Below are 13,775 nucleotides of genomic sequence, written 5' to 3' on the forward strand. Positions count from 1 at the left end.
AGTGGCTGCCCCGGGGTCTGGAGGTGCCCACCTCACCGTGCTCTCTGGGCAGTAGCACCCCCAGCCTCACCACCACTAGCACCCACCTCCTCATCCTCAGCACTAGTCGCCCTCAGCATCTCCACTTGGGCTCCGTAAGGGCATCTCAAAACCACCGAGTTCAGAATTCCCACGCATGAAAGCCTAGTCGGTCCCCCTGTGTCCCTCTATTCAGGTGTCTTGTCACTGCTCAGCCCGCCCAGGCCTCCCTGACCCGCCCTATGCAAAGGACATCCAACTTGCCCACTGCGCGATTGATGATCGGCTTTATCTTCCCATTCCTAGCATTTGTCACTACTAAGCTTACGTGTATGTCTGTATATTTGATAATTGTCTTCGTTGGCTGTGAATTCCATGAGGGCAGGGACTTGGCCTCTCCTGGTTACTATTCCCCAGAACCAAAAACACTGTCTAACACAGCCTGGGGACTTAATCATTGCTTGATTGTTGAATGAATGAGTCCACAAACTTCCCTGCCCCTCCTCCTCCCCCAAATCCATCAATCGCCAAGTCCTACAAATCCTACCCGAGTGGTTACTGAATCTACCCACTTCTCCATTGCCCTGGACTTGACCTAGCTCAGGCAACCTCGTCTCTCCTGGACCACTGCACCAGCCTCCTCCTTCCCCGCCCTCCCACCACCTCCCCTCCATCCATTCTCTATCCTGCTGCCAGGCATGAGGGTCAAGCCACAGGAAGCCTCCAGTACCTTCACCTAGGCCTTCCCCTCCCACCCCTTGGTCTAACACTCCCTGGGCTCATCTTAGGATCTGGTCCCTCCAAAAGTCTTCCTCCTGTCGGACCCTGCCCAGTTTAGGTTGTAACAGCATTTATCTCCCTGGATTGTCACTGCCGGGAGCGTGACCCTGTATCCCCACGCAGTCTGCGGGGTGGAAATACTGGCCAAAACATCTTTTAGAATTACTGGAAATTGACTTTCTCTCTGAGCCTGTTGTCTCAGCTGTAAAATAGAGATACCACTAGCCTGTGGCTATGGTGGGGATTGAATACGGTTTTCAACATCTGCACGTACAGCCTATGATAGGTGCTAAATAAATGGAAGCTTTAAAAATAAAAAACTAAGAGCCGCAGCTGCGCCTTGCCAACTGCTGGACACGCATCCAACGGCGCCGTGTTTATGAAACAACCTACAATTAAGGCCACGGCGCCCGGGCGCCCCGCGTCCCAGATCCCGGGATGCCGAGGTGCCAAGGTGCTGGGGTCCCGGGCTCCCCAGTCCCCGAAGGTGCCCAGGAGCGGACCTGGACCCCGCAGCTGTAGCGCAGACGGCCCCGCCCCGAGAAGCTCCGCCAAAGCCCATTGGTCGGCGGCCTGCCCGCCCTCCCCACGTGACGCGGCACGTGCCGCTACCCGGAAGCCGGCGGTGCTGCGGCCCCGGACGCCCCGGAGTCGCGAGCGGCGGGAGCGCGCCGGCGGGATGTTCTCGGCGGGGGCGGAGAGCCTGCTCCACCAGGCCAGGTGCCCGCGTCGTTCCCTCGGAGGGCCCGGTGGCGGGTCTCAGAGCGGGGCCCGGGCGCGGCGACCCGGGGGAGCCGGTCTAGACCCGCCTTAGAGACGCGGGGGGCGGGGAGGCCACGCCGGCCAGGCCCGGGGTGAGGCGGCCCGGGGACAGTGGCGCTGGTCCACGGAGGAGGCGGCACCAGAGCCGCGCCCTGAGATGAGCGGGAAGGAAGTGGGACGGGACCCCGCTGACGGGGGCCGCAGGCTCGCGGTGAGAACCCCCCGCCGGCCGGAAGTGGTGTGGCCAGAAGCTGTCGGTCGCGCCGGGGTCGGAGCACAAAGGCGCAGAGGCCGGAGAGCCTGCTGGTGTTGCATGAGTCGTGGCCACCCGGGCGTTGGACGCCATCTGACGGCTTTGGGGGGCCATGGATTTTGTGATTTAGAAACATGGCTCCGCCTACGGGTTGAGAAATGACCCACCGTCTTCCGGCCTCCGACGGGCTCTGGACTCCTACTAACGAGGCGGTAGCCCCTTCCTCATGGGGGGAAGCAGACTGTAGGCAGGACCAAAACCCCACGGTCCGTAAAGTAGTCTAAGACTTGATGCTACGCGTTGAAAAGAAGAAAACGCGGTCCGAACCACAAGCTCATGGTAAACTTAAAAAAACAAAAGCAAAAGCCGGAATTCTGAGCTGGACCACTTGGGAAAGATTAGAGGATGGTTGAGGCTGCTGTGATTGTGGTGAAGCAAGACCCCGCATGCAGGTCAGGTGCTAACCTGTGAACAGGGCACAAATAGACGGTCAGAATAACCCCTGAAAATCTACAAGGAGTGCTTCATGCGTTTGCAGCACCATCTCCCAATAAGTCCAAAAGAGCCTGTATTTCCTTCAATATTGGACAGATAGTTCAACATTCTAATTCAAGTTCGCTTGAATTTTGGGACTGTACTAAAATTATCATAGATAGCTTTAAATACTAGCATCTCACTCAGCATGCAACATGTTCACCCCCAAGGTCTTGCCGAGAGACACCTCAGGACTGAGGCCCACTCAGGACTTCGCTGGTTTACCTTTCCAACTCACTTTATACTTAAGATTGTTAATTTGTGAAATGAACAGCAGAAGGAATAGCCCTCACTATTTAAATTTTTTTTTCTTTTTTTTTTTTTTTTAGCTGAGCCATCCTGCCACCTGTTGGCAGCTCCGCTCGGGCTGGGAATCGAACCGGCAACCCTGTTGCTCAGAGCTTGCACTCTTGAGCGAGCTCTTAACCAACTGAGCCACTCGGCCGGCCCTAAATTCTTATTTCTCCATCTCTCTGGGTGGGTGGGTGGATTGAGGGCAGTGTATGCTGAAATATCTATAAGTAAAATGTATGAGTTATGCAGTTCCTCTCGGCTAGGATTTGAGGAAAGTTAATAACTATCGGTGAGGTCTTACTTACTAGCTTTCACTATATAGTTTACTTTAATTAAGCCTGTGATTTTTGGTGGCACGTTATATAGCTAAGGTTTGGGAGTTAGGATTTGGATTGAATTTTCCTTTTCAAAATTTTCAGAGCTAGAAAGCAAGAGTGGCAAAAGTTATTTGCGACATCTCTTGTACGCTGAAGAAGAGGTGAAGAAAGTGGGATTCGGACAGGGGCTGGATGGGTGGGTGGGTGCTGCAAGGTCAGGGGAGGTTTCCAGGACAAGCCAATAACCAGAAGCTCAGAACGAGTGAGGAGTTAACCGGCGAGGGAAGGCGTCAAGGCTGTTTCAGGTAGAGGGCCTGTGTACAGGGCCGGGAGCAAGAGAAAAACGGACTTGAGGCTCGGGAAGGAGCAGGGCAGGGTTAGGGCCTCCTACGCGTCGTTCGAGTCTGTAGGAGTTTGGGTTTGAAAGCAGTGGGGAGCTGTGGGACGGTCTGAGCCGACTAGCCTTATGGAAGGAATCCTATGATGAGAATATATGGGCAGGGATTCATTTGGGATGGGCAATACCGCCGTTCTGGGAAAGATTTTCCATTCTAATTGTGAGACAGTCTGGGAGCTTCTCCCTTAGTCTCATTACCCCAGTTAGAAACAGACCTGGACCAGGCCTCCGGGGGAGGCGGGTGGGAGGGAGGTGAGGAGTGGTGGAGAGCCCAGTGACGTGTGTCTGCCGGCCTTTGCGAAAGAACAGGGAACACAACCCCACCTTCAGATGTTCGCCAGACCTTCTTGTCAGCCCCAGAAGTGGGACCACTCTGTCTCTCTCAGGTCAAAATTTCAGATTCCTGAGCTCAAATATCTGATCGGTCCAGAATGGATTTAGTGGACTTCAGCGATGGCCTGGGGGTAGGCATACATAGGGGGCCCTTCTCTGAGAGCCCCCCAGAAGTCCCTAATACAGTGACTCATTGACATGTAACCTTTTCTTGCTTTTTAGACTGGAATAGAAACGTACAAACAGGTTTCCATTTTGAGACTGCTCAATATCTTACCTATTGCCAATGCTCAATAAATACATTTTTAATTAATAAGCAAATTAAGTATTAGAGTAAGGAACTCTGTATAGTAGGCTTACCTTATCATGCGTCATAATATTTGCCCTTTAATATATTACATTTAAATCTTGTTTCCAGAAGTGAAAGTCTCACTGAAGAAATCTTTTAGAAATAACTTATTTCACATTAAATCTCCCTTTTTTTTTTAATTAAAATTTATTGGGGTGACAATTGTTAGTAAAGTTACATAGATTTCAGGTGTACAATTCTGTAATACATTCACTATATATCACATTGTGTGTTCACCACCCAGAGTCAGTTCTCCTTCCATCACCATATATTTGATCCCTTTTATATCTATATCATTAGTGAAATCTCCCTTACTTTTGACTCCTAAACTCAATCGGCTTTAGTTCTGCTCCTGGAGTAACTAACCCTGAATGTGTAGAGTCTCCATTAGTGAGGTTTGCTGTTGTTGTAAACTGTAGGGTTGATGTCTCCCCGACAGCCCTGTCCGGCAGGAGACGGGAGTAGCCCATGGATTGCCGAGACCCAGGGAGAGGAACCAGGTCCAGGAGCCACCAGCTCGTTTGTCACAAGAGGCGCGTCATGAGTGGTGCAATCACCTTCTCCCTTTGACACCTGGGGCTCTCTCTGCTCAGTAGTGGTTTTCCCTGCATCCGTGCGAGTCATCCTGTCGCAGTTCAGGCAGCATTTCTGGGTCCCTCGACAAGGTCTCTTGATGCCAGGTTGCTGACAACACCTTCTTTGTTTAGGGAGATCCAGGGTGAGGAGCTGAAGAAGTTCTGTTCCCGGGTCAGTAAGCTGCTGCAGAAGGAGGACTTGGGGTCTGATGCCGTCGACGCCCTACGGAGGCTTTTCCTCATTGTCTCGGCCACAAAATATAACAGGAAGTGAGTGTGGTCCCTTTGGGTATGGCAGCCCTGGGCAGGCTCCCAACAGGCGCATGCAAACCTTTGGCGTTTGGTCTGTATCCACTTAAAACAGTGCTAAAGGTCCTCAAATAGAAAAGTTCTGTCCACCTGCCCGAGGGACCCGGGCCACCTCTCTGGGGTGGGAGGAGAGGGCCTGAGCTCTGGTAGCCAGGCACTCTTGTGGTAGCATGATGTGCCACCCGCCCGCTGTGGTCTTGCCGCCCCAGGCTGGAGAAGACGTGTGTGGACCTGCTGCAGACCACCCTCTGCCTACCCACCTGCCCTGAGCAGCTCCAGCTTCTCTGTGCCGCCATCCTGAGAGAGATGTCCCCCTGTGACAGCCTGAGCCTGTCCTGTGACCACATCCAGAACACACGGCAGCTGAGCCTGGTGGCCTCTGTGCTCCTGGCCCAGGTAACACAACTGTCACCACTCAGGTTGGCCACCCTGCCCTTGGTGGAGCTTGGGTCCCCTCCATTCTCCAGATTCTATGGCTGCCTCGGGCGTGCCAGCGCTTGGATGCATCTGGACCGAGCAGAAACACGTGCCCCCTTCCTCTCCTCATCTTCCCTTCTTCCCCCTTGTTCCTAAGGAAGTAGCCAGGACTCTGCAGGCTAATGAGGCCGCAGGGCCTGGGCTGCTCTGGTGACATTCCTAGAGGCCCATAGGCAGTGGCACGATGGCATCAATGGTGCAGAAGAGTGGCAACCTTCAGAATTTGACAGCCCCCTTTCCAGATGTCAGACCAAACAACTTGTCGCTCAGGCACGTGGGCAAGTCAGCCTTCATGTTCCACTTGTGGCTTGTGTTTGATATGCAGGGTGACAAAAAGCAGGAGGTCACAAATATGGGCCTGCGTGTCTTCAAAGTCCTCGAGAGCCGGCAGCCCGAGGGGCCGAGTCTGAGGCCCCTCCTCCCGGTCCTGTCCAAGGTCGCCAGCCTCGCCCCAGGCACCCTCCACAAAGGTACCCACCCTTCCTGGGAGGCCTGTGCCGATGGCACAGAATAGAGATGAGCCCACGCTGGAGGGAAGGAGTGACAGGATGTCGCTGTGTCTGTGTGGGTGTCGGGAGGCCTGAGAGCCTGGGACTCGTCGGGAGCAGCTTGTTTTCCAGAAAGACCCACCCGGTGCCTCGTGCAGCCTGAGTGGGATTGAACTCGTCTCCCACAGCGTTGCCCCACCCTCTCTGTAGACCAGACCAACCTGCTCAACAAGAGGCTGGTGGACTGGCTCCGCTACGCCAGCGTCCAGCAGGGCCTTGCACATTCTTCCGGAGGCTTCTTCTCCACGCCGAGGGCCCGGCAGGTGAGGCTGGAGAGACTCGCAGCGCCTCCCTGTCCCTGGGCCACCTCCACCAACCTTGCCCACAGGGTCCCATTGACTTCCTGTCCCCCCACCTGCCCTGCTTCCAGAATGATCCCTGTTTCCTGTCTCCACTTGATGGTGGGTCGGGGAGCTTTGGGTCACAGAGGCTCAGCCCGGGACGTTCTGTGCATCTGTTGAGCTCGGGGCTACTTATCTGACAAAGGGCCGTGTTCTTAACGCCAGTGCCAGCATGTATGCACCTGACAAAGGGTGGGTGCCCCCTCATTCTGGAAGGGTGTGGATGAGCCCGTTGGCCTTTCCCGGCCTCAGCCCTACACCCGCCTCAGCTCGGGACCCTGCAGAGCTGCCTGTCCTTCCTTGCCTCCCGCAGCCAGGTCCTGTGATGGAGGTGGATGGGGCTGTGGCCACAGACTTCTTCACGGTGCTGTGCATGGGCCAGCACTTCACGGAGGACCAGTGGCTGAACGTGCAGGCCTTCTCCATGCTTCGGGCGTGGCTGCTGCACAGCAGCCCCGAGGGCGCAGGCACCCCAGACACAGGTGGGACGTGGTGGGACATGGTGTGCCCCTGGGAAATGTTGGCCACCTTGGCTGAGCCTCGGTGGCGCCAGCAGGCCCTTCCCAGACATGTCAGAGCAGCCCAAGTGCTCATCTCGAGCACACATCAGCAGGGTTACTCAGACATCGTCACTGAACTCCTTCTCCTCCGCAAACTGACGGGCAGCTCAGTCTGGACTTTGCAGGGAGAACCTCAAGTGCACAGAGGGTGTCCAGTGAGGGTGGAGGTGGCCGGGGTGAGAGGGCATTGGGCCCAGTGCCCGGGGGTCTGCAGTGGCGGCTCTCTTCACACCCTCTGGACGGACAGCCTCCACATATGAAGCCGACTGTCACCCAGCTGCGCCCGTTCGCCCTCTTCCAGATGACAGATCCGAGCTGGAGGGCTCCACCCTGTCTGTGCTCTCAGCCGCCCCCTCCACCAGCCGCCTGCTGCCCCCTCAGGAGCGACTGAGGGAGAAGGCCTTCGAGTACTGCCAGCGCCTCATCGAGCAGAGTAACCGGCGTGAGTCCCCTGGGTGCCATCCCCGCTTCCGCAGCGTCATGCTGGGGGCAGCTCACGGGAGCCTCGAGCCCCGGCAGAACCTTTTTTCCAGGGAGCTTTTCGTTTTCAGGCATAACCCCCAAGGAGCACAGCACTGGACAGAGCCCAGCCCCAGGCTCTTCAGAGCTGCGTCCCCCAGCATCAGTCCCCACCTCACAGTGCCCTGGGGGCAGCCCTCTGGCCAGCTCTGCCCTGTCCCTCTGCTGCCAGCTGGTTCACCACCCACCCCTTGAGCTTGCAGAGCACAGCACGCCCTCTCGTTTGGCTGCGTTCACGCTGGTACAGAGACTAGTTGACTGCCTTCCTTCCCCCAGGAGCCCTGAGGAAGGGGGACGCAGACCTGCAGAAAGCTGTAAGTGCCAGGCAGGGCAGGCGGGGCGGTTGGGGGCTCACCTTCCCCCCTGAGCATGGCCTCGGGTCTCCACAGTGCCTGGTGGAGGCCGTGCTGGTGCTGGACGTGCTCTGCAGGCAGGACCCCGCCTTCCTGTACCGCACCCTCTCCTGCCTGAAGGCCCTGCGAGCGCGGCTGTGCGGGGACGCAGCCAGCGTGCGGGCGCTGCTGCCCCTCGCCCACTTCTTCCTGAGCCACGGTGAGCCTGGTCTCACACCGGTTTCGCGCGTGGGGCCCGAGGGAGGGCAACTCCGTGCGTGGTCAAGGGCAGCCCTTCCCTCCTGTTGCTCGTCTTCCTTTGCTTGTAGACTGTCATTGCTCTGAGGGACTGTTAGCACTAGATGGTGGTAGTTTTTAAATAGATTTATGTAGCGAATTAAGGTGTCATCCGCTTGATGTCGCTCTTAGAACTCCCTTTGCCCTGAGAGTTTATGAGAGTTTCATGGAAGGTTTCCTGAAATCAGCAGCTGCCAAAGAACGGTCCACCTCGAGTTACTCAGAGGGATTGGTCTGTGGCCAGAGCCACTTGGGAAGAGCTGAGTACAGCTCAGCCAGTTTTCCTCTTGCAGGATGGCCATCCCAGAGCCTTTGGTGTCCTAGGGACACGTGTGGCTGAGACTCTGAGGGGCCCTGACCAGCAACACAGGTTCTCATGACGAGGTGCAGATGCTTCTGCCGGGCCCTCAGCCCTCACGGACCTGATACCTTTCAGGAGAAGCAGTCGCAGTGGACTCAGAAGCCGTGTGCCAGCACCTGTTCACCAGGACCCCTTCCGAACTCTTCCACAGCCCGACGCTGGCCTTCGAGTTCGTCCAGTTCTGCAGGGACAACCTCCCCCTGTTTGGCAGAAACCTTGGTGTTCTCAGGTTGAGCTTCCCCAGCCTCTTTAAGGCACGTTCGCTGGTCCCTGGGCCAGAGTGGGGCTGGGTGCCTGGGCAAGTCCTGGCTGTGACCAGAGGGCTTGGGGCAGGTGGCCTGGGATACAGGGCAGAGGGCGAGGTGGGGTACCCTGGGGTGTCCACATGTACAGATTTTAGCCTCCATCCTGGCAGCCTTGCCTGGTGTGTTCAGTTCTTTGGTGCCATTGGCTTTGGATGTGTCTTCTGTGACTGGCAGTCACTGCGTGGCCTTTTCAAAGTCAACTGGAGACTTAGTCCCTTAATTAGAGAAAAAGACAACAGTGACAAGTGGGAAGTGGTTTAATTGTTGGCACAAAAGTGAATGCAGAAGCAAAAAGAATAGAGAGAGAAAAAGATTGAAGGGAGTATTTTCAGAGCCCTGGATCGCAGTGACGCATGAAAAGGTGAGGGGACCGATGCAGACAGCCCTGCCTCATGGCAGCACGTCGGTGGCAGCAGTGACGAGGTTGTGACCTGCTTTCTCTCTCCCTCTGTGCTGCCCTGTGGGCCCCCGGCTGCTGGTCCCACTCTTGGGCTTTGAGCCGCGTGCACAGCCTCCTGGTCCCCGTCTGAGCTGCTCTGCTTGTCCCGCAGTTCCTGGCCTGGAACAGCCCGCCCCTGACCGCCGAGTTTGTGGCGCTCCTCCCGTCACTGGTGGATGCCGGCACGGCTGTGGAAATGCTGCACGCGCTGCTGGACCTGCCGTGTCTGACCGCGGCCTTGGACCTGCAGCTCAGGTCAGCCTGAGGAGTGCCACCTGCTCATGTGTGCCTGGCCCCTCTCCTTGTGATCCCAACCGTGTCCCTCCAGCATGGGACCCTCCTCATTCTCCCCTGGCTGTCCTGTGCTCTGCAAAGCGAGCTGGCCACCCTGGAGCCCTCAGCCTGCCTTCCACTCAGCCGTGAAGCCGCCACCTCCATCCCCTCCCCCGCCCCACTGCCATGGCCCCTGCCCCCACCCTGCAGGTGCCGAGCCCCCAGGGCCCTTTCTGGTCACTCTGAGGCTCATCACTGGGCCAGGACACTGTGATGTTATGGTGACATCTGCTTGGGCCTCTCCCTGACCAGTGGGTGCCTGTGAGGGCAGAGGCTGAGTTGGGTCTCGATTGGCCTGTGCCCAGAGCCCATGTCTGAGCCTGGCCTTGGCGGGTGTCCACTCACAGGTCATCTCCAGCTGCATCCGAGAGGCCGCTCTGGGACGCCTCCCTCAGGACCCCCAGCTGCCTGGAGGCCTTCCGGGACCCTCAATTCCAGGGTCTCTTCCAGCACCTGCTGCGTGCCAAAGCCAGCGGAACCGCAGAGAGGTAGGGGTCCCTAAGACTGGGGAGCCCCTGGGACAGGGCTGTGTGTGGCTGCAGCGCATTCCCAGGGCAGCTGGGCCCTGGCGTCCACCCCCAGGCCTAGCACCTTCTGACCTGGACAGATAGCTGCAGTCACCCCCACCATAGCAGGCACCAGCCACGGCACCCAGAGCTCGGCTCTGTCAGGTACGCGAGCCAGTCCTCGTAACCCTGCAAGGTAGGCACTGTGGTGGCTCCATTCTGCAGATGGAGAAACTGAGGCTCAGCACCGCCCAGGACTGAAATGAGGCCTCCTCACCCCAGACACCTCGACTCAGCCCCACGCCAGCCCTCCCTGGATCCCGTGGGAGCAGGGCCATCCTGAGGAGCAAGGGGCTAACAATAGGAGTGGGACTTGGGAGTGCGAGATATGCATGGTGACAGGGTGACAGTGACCTCCTTTGATGAAGGCAGTGCAGGCGGTTTCAGAACTTGGCTAAGGCCACAGCACTCAGACCCTCCTCTCTTCTCACAGGCACTGACCTGTGGGGTTACAGGGGTTCATGTGCTCAGAGCGTGTCTTTGAGCACCAGATAGGGTGGGGGTGTGGACGGGCACTTAGTGGGCCACGCCGTGTGTCCCCCAGGTTGGCGCCACTCCACCAGCTGCTGCAGCCCATGGCCAGCTGCGCCCGGGTGGTCCAGTGCGCTGAGGCTGTGCCCACCTTGCTCCAGGCGTTCTTCTCAGCAGTGACCCAGGTGAGCCTCTGCCTGTCCCCATTCCCATGGCCTCGCACCATGGCAGAAGGCCGTCCTGGAGCACGGACCGTGGCCTTGCCCTTGACCTTCGCAGAGCTTCAGCTGAGGATCGGTGAGAGTCACCGAGGAAAAACCAGCACGTCTAGCCGCAGCCAGGGTGCCGGCCCTCCTCCCCAGGACAGAGGGCACTTGAGTGGCCCCCAGGCCGGCAGAAGCCGCTCGGGGGTGGGACTGAGCCTGTCTCTTGCACTTGACTCCCAGCTCACTGACAAGGCCCTGACCAACCAGCTGGCACTGCTGCTCTTGGAGAGAACTGACTCGCTTTACCAGGTCCCGGGGTACGAAGCCAGCGTGCACAGGTGGGTCCCTCCTGTCGGCCACCTGTGGGACTTCACCCCTCCCGGTTTCACTGCCCCTTACACTTAGCTTGTCACAGCTTCCATCCCCCACCGCCCCCTCTGGCTGCTACAACACTGCCACACCGGCATCGTCCCAGGCCCAGCCTAGGTGCTGCACAGACCCCTCCATCCCAAATCCAGAATGTTCCCACGTCCTCCCCTCCTCCCGCAATTATCTTCAGCGCCGGCCCAGGTCGCTCTTGCACAGGGCCTTCCAGACCGCCTGTCCCCTGTCTGAAGGCCTGACACTTGCAGGCATGGCTGCGCTCCACTTTCAAGCCCAGGACCGAGACCAGAGCAGGTCCTGGCCTCCTCCGCAGTGGGGCGATAGGCCCGCCTGCTGCTCAGGGCTCTCCCGTCCGCCTCCTGGCCCTTGTTCTGGATGGGCTGGGGGTCCGGGGTCGCGAGGGGTGTGCTGCAGCCTGTGAGCATCCTCTCCGGGCAGGGTGCTGAGCTCCCAGTTCCTGAGCCTGTGCATGCGGCACCCCGCCCTGGTGGTCGAGCAGGCGAAAGAGCTCCTGGAATTCGTGGGCAGCAGCAGCGGCTTGCGCAGCGGTGCGAGCATGCTCACCTCTGTGGTAAGCCAGGCTGTGCCCCGTCCCCTCCTGATGCGGGAGGTCCTGGACGTGGGCTGAGGCGCTGTCCCCACCTAGGTGTGGGCCATCGGCGAGTACCTGTCGGTGTGCTGGGACCGGCGGTGCACCGTGGAGCAGATCAACAAGTTCTTCGAAGCCCTGGAGGCCCTGCTGTTCGAGGCCACCCAGTCCCGCCCCTCTGCCGTCTTTCCCAAGTGCCCCCCACAGGTCATCACTGCACTTATGACCACACTGACCAAGCTGGCCTCCCGGAGCCAAGACCTGATCCCCAGGTACCGGTTAGGAGTGGGAAGAAGGAGCCTGTGGGGGACAAGGGGCAAGGAAAGTGGCTTTGGGGACAACCCTGTCCCAGAGGGTCAGCAGCACAAGGGTTTTGGTTGGATGCAGGTGGCGTGCTCTATGTCAGCACTGACACCTCGCTTCTCCAAGCTAAAGCCACACTAGCTGGGTGACTTGGTGGCTGAGGCGCTTCCACCAGGCCCCTTGCCTCGTGAGGACTGTGTCTACAGCTAACAGGCTGGGTCCCCCTTGTCCCCAGGGTCTCCCTGTTCCTGTCAAAGATGAGGACCCTGGCCCTGAGCCCAGCCACGAGCTCTGTGCAATGTGAGGAGGACATGGGAGCCGTGCGCACGCGGGCCACCGAGCTGCTGAACCTGCTGAAGATGCCCAGCGTGGCGCAGTTTGTGCTCACGCCCAGCGTGGACGTGTCCGAGCCGCGCTATCACCGTGACGCCAACACGGCCCTGCCCCTGGCCCTGCGCACAGTCAGTCGGCTGGTGGAGAAGGAGATGGGCCTCCTGCCAGGCTGAAGGGGCAGTGACCAGGTGGACGCCAGCCAGGGCCGCAGTTAAGAGCCTGGTATTAGGGCCAAGCTGTGGCTTCAGTGATCAGAAAGGAAATCAGGAAGCCTGAGTCCCGGGGACAGAGGCCCGGTGGGTCTCGGTCCCTCGGTCAGGGCTGTCGCAGTCCCACCCTGTGGACATTTGTGTCTCTAAGCCCCCCCTCCCTTGTGACCATCCTGAGCTATGCGGTGAAACAGCTCTGATTTGTGGCTCTAGGCCCCTTGGGGGCTGGATGGAAGCTGCTTGCTCTGTGTCCTGCTGTTCCTTTTTGGGGGGCAGTTTGGGGGCAAGCAGTGTCAGCAAAAATAAACTTCCTTTGAAAGTTTCTGTGTGAACAAGGCAGGGTTGTTCCCTTTCCCTCCGCCCAGGGGCGAGGGTCAGGTAAAGGGAACCCTGCTTCTGAGCCCCGTGCTGCTGCGCTGGGAGAGCTGGCCCTGGGGATGGAACGGGCTCTCACCTGGCCGGGCCAGACGCCCGGGGCTGTTCCTCCCACTTAGTCCCAATGTGTGTGGGCGAGTGCTGCTCAGCTCCAGTGTCAGGGGTTCCAGAATCGCATCAGACAGGAAGGAAGGGGTGTGATTCTCCCAGAGGCCATAGCCGCCCCAGGTGAAATGCGTTCGGTCAGTGCACCTTCTCATGCTCCCGAATCACTTAAAGATGCTGAGGCTGGGCCTCCCAGGCCTCTGCCGGGTGCGCTGCAGGTGCTGCCACCTTTACAGGCCTGCAGCCTCTTACCATGACAAGCGAGGGCAGTGCCTTCCAAGGAGGGGTCTCCCACCGGCAGGGTGCCCGGCGACCCTGACCCCTGCTGCCGGAAGCCTTATTCCAAGCGGGGAGACACCCGTGTGGTGGGGCCAGAAGCGTCGCCCAGCCCCAGCGCTCCCCACCATTCCATCCAAGTCAGCAGCCGGACTTGCAGAGCAGCGCCCGGACCACCAGGTGGTGCTGCTGCGCCGCGAGCCGCGGAACCCCTGACCCCGCCCCGCGTCCCAGCCCCGGGCAGGTTCGCCCCTCCGGTGCCGTGGAGATCGACGCAGGCCGGGCTCCGCAGGGACTGGGCGCCGACCTGGCAAAGCGTGCCCGCCTCTGCTCTGCCCGGTGTCCGACCTCAGGATGTTTTCCGAGCAGCGACAGGTGACGCGCACACAAAACAGCGGCATTGGGTATCGGTGCGGGCGCGCCAAGGACACCCTGGGAGTGGGACTTGGGAGTGCGAGATATGCATGGTGACAGGGTGACAGTGACCTCCTTTGATGAAGGCAGTGCAGGCGGTTTCAGAACTTG

At 58.8% G+C, this 13,775-nt stretch overlaps 1 protein-coding gene across 4 annotated transcripts; it reads left to right on the forward strand.

Annotated features, from left to right (window-relative positions):
- The first annotated feature begins 1,439 nt into the window (after positions 1-1,439).
- Positions 1,440-12,816, forward strand: AP5Z1 (adaptor related protein complex 5 subunit zeta 1). Of its 4 annotated transcripts, none has more exons than XM_019637607.1 (18): positions 1,550-2,152; positions 4,477-4,570; positions 4,745-4,882; positions 5,131-5,317; positions 5,724-5,868; positions 6,097-6,209; positions 6,601-6,769; positions 7,149-7,289; positions 7,643-7,680; positions 7,756-7,918; positions 8,432-8,610; positions 9,213-9,355; positions 9,781-9,921; positions 10,544-10,655; positions 10,917-11,014; positions 11,499-11,631; positions 11,707-11,921; positions 12,188-12,816. In XM_019637607.1, exons 2-18 carry the CDS (start codon positions 4,506-4,508, stop codon positions 12,456-12,458), a joined length of 2,451 nt encoding a protein of 816 aa, XP_019493152.1. In that variant the 5' UTR covers positions 1,550-2,152; positions 4,477-4,505; the 3' UTR covers positions 12,459-12,816. The 4 variants fall into 4 exon arrangements, with proteins under 4 accessions (XP_019493154.1, XP_019493152.1, XP_019493153.1 ...); XM_019637606.1 differs by lacking the exon at positions 1,550-2,152 and adding an exon at positions 2,250-2,265; XM_019637609.1 differs by lacking the exons at positions 1,550-2,152; positions 4,477-4,570 and adding an exon at positions 1,440-1,518.
- Positions 12,817-13,775: the final 959 nt, after the last annotated feature.

The sequence above is a fragment of the Hipposideros armiger genome, unplaced genomic scaffold (assembly GCF_001890085.2).
Source record: "Hipposideros armiger isolate ML-2016 unplaced genomic scaffold, ASM189008v1 scaffold_33, whole genome shotgun sequence".
In the NCBI taxonomy this organism is placed as follows: Eukaryota; Metazoa; Chordata; class Mammalia; order Chiroptera; family Hipposideridae; genus Hipposideros; species Hipposideros armiger.

Bases quoted from the DNA above. Each gene is read 5' to 3' on its own strand.
- AP5Z1 (XM_019637607.1), top strand. From the start codon at position 4,506: ATGGATTGCCGAGACCCAGGGAGAGGAACCAGGTCCAGGAGCCACCAG. The intron at 4,883-5,130 runs GTGAGTGTGGTC...TTGCCGCCCCAG, and splicing joins GCCACAAAATATAACAGGAA to GCTGGAGAAGACGTGTGTGG. The intron at 10,656-10,916 runs GTGAGCCTCTGC...CTTGACTCCCAG, and splicing joins TCTTCTCAGCAGTGACCCAG to CTCACTGACAAGGCCCTGAC.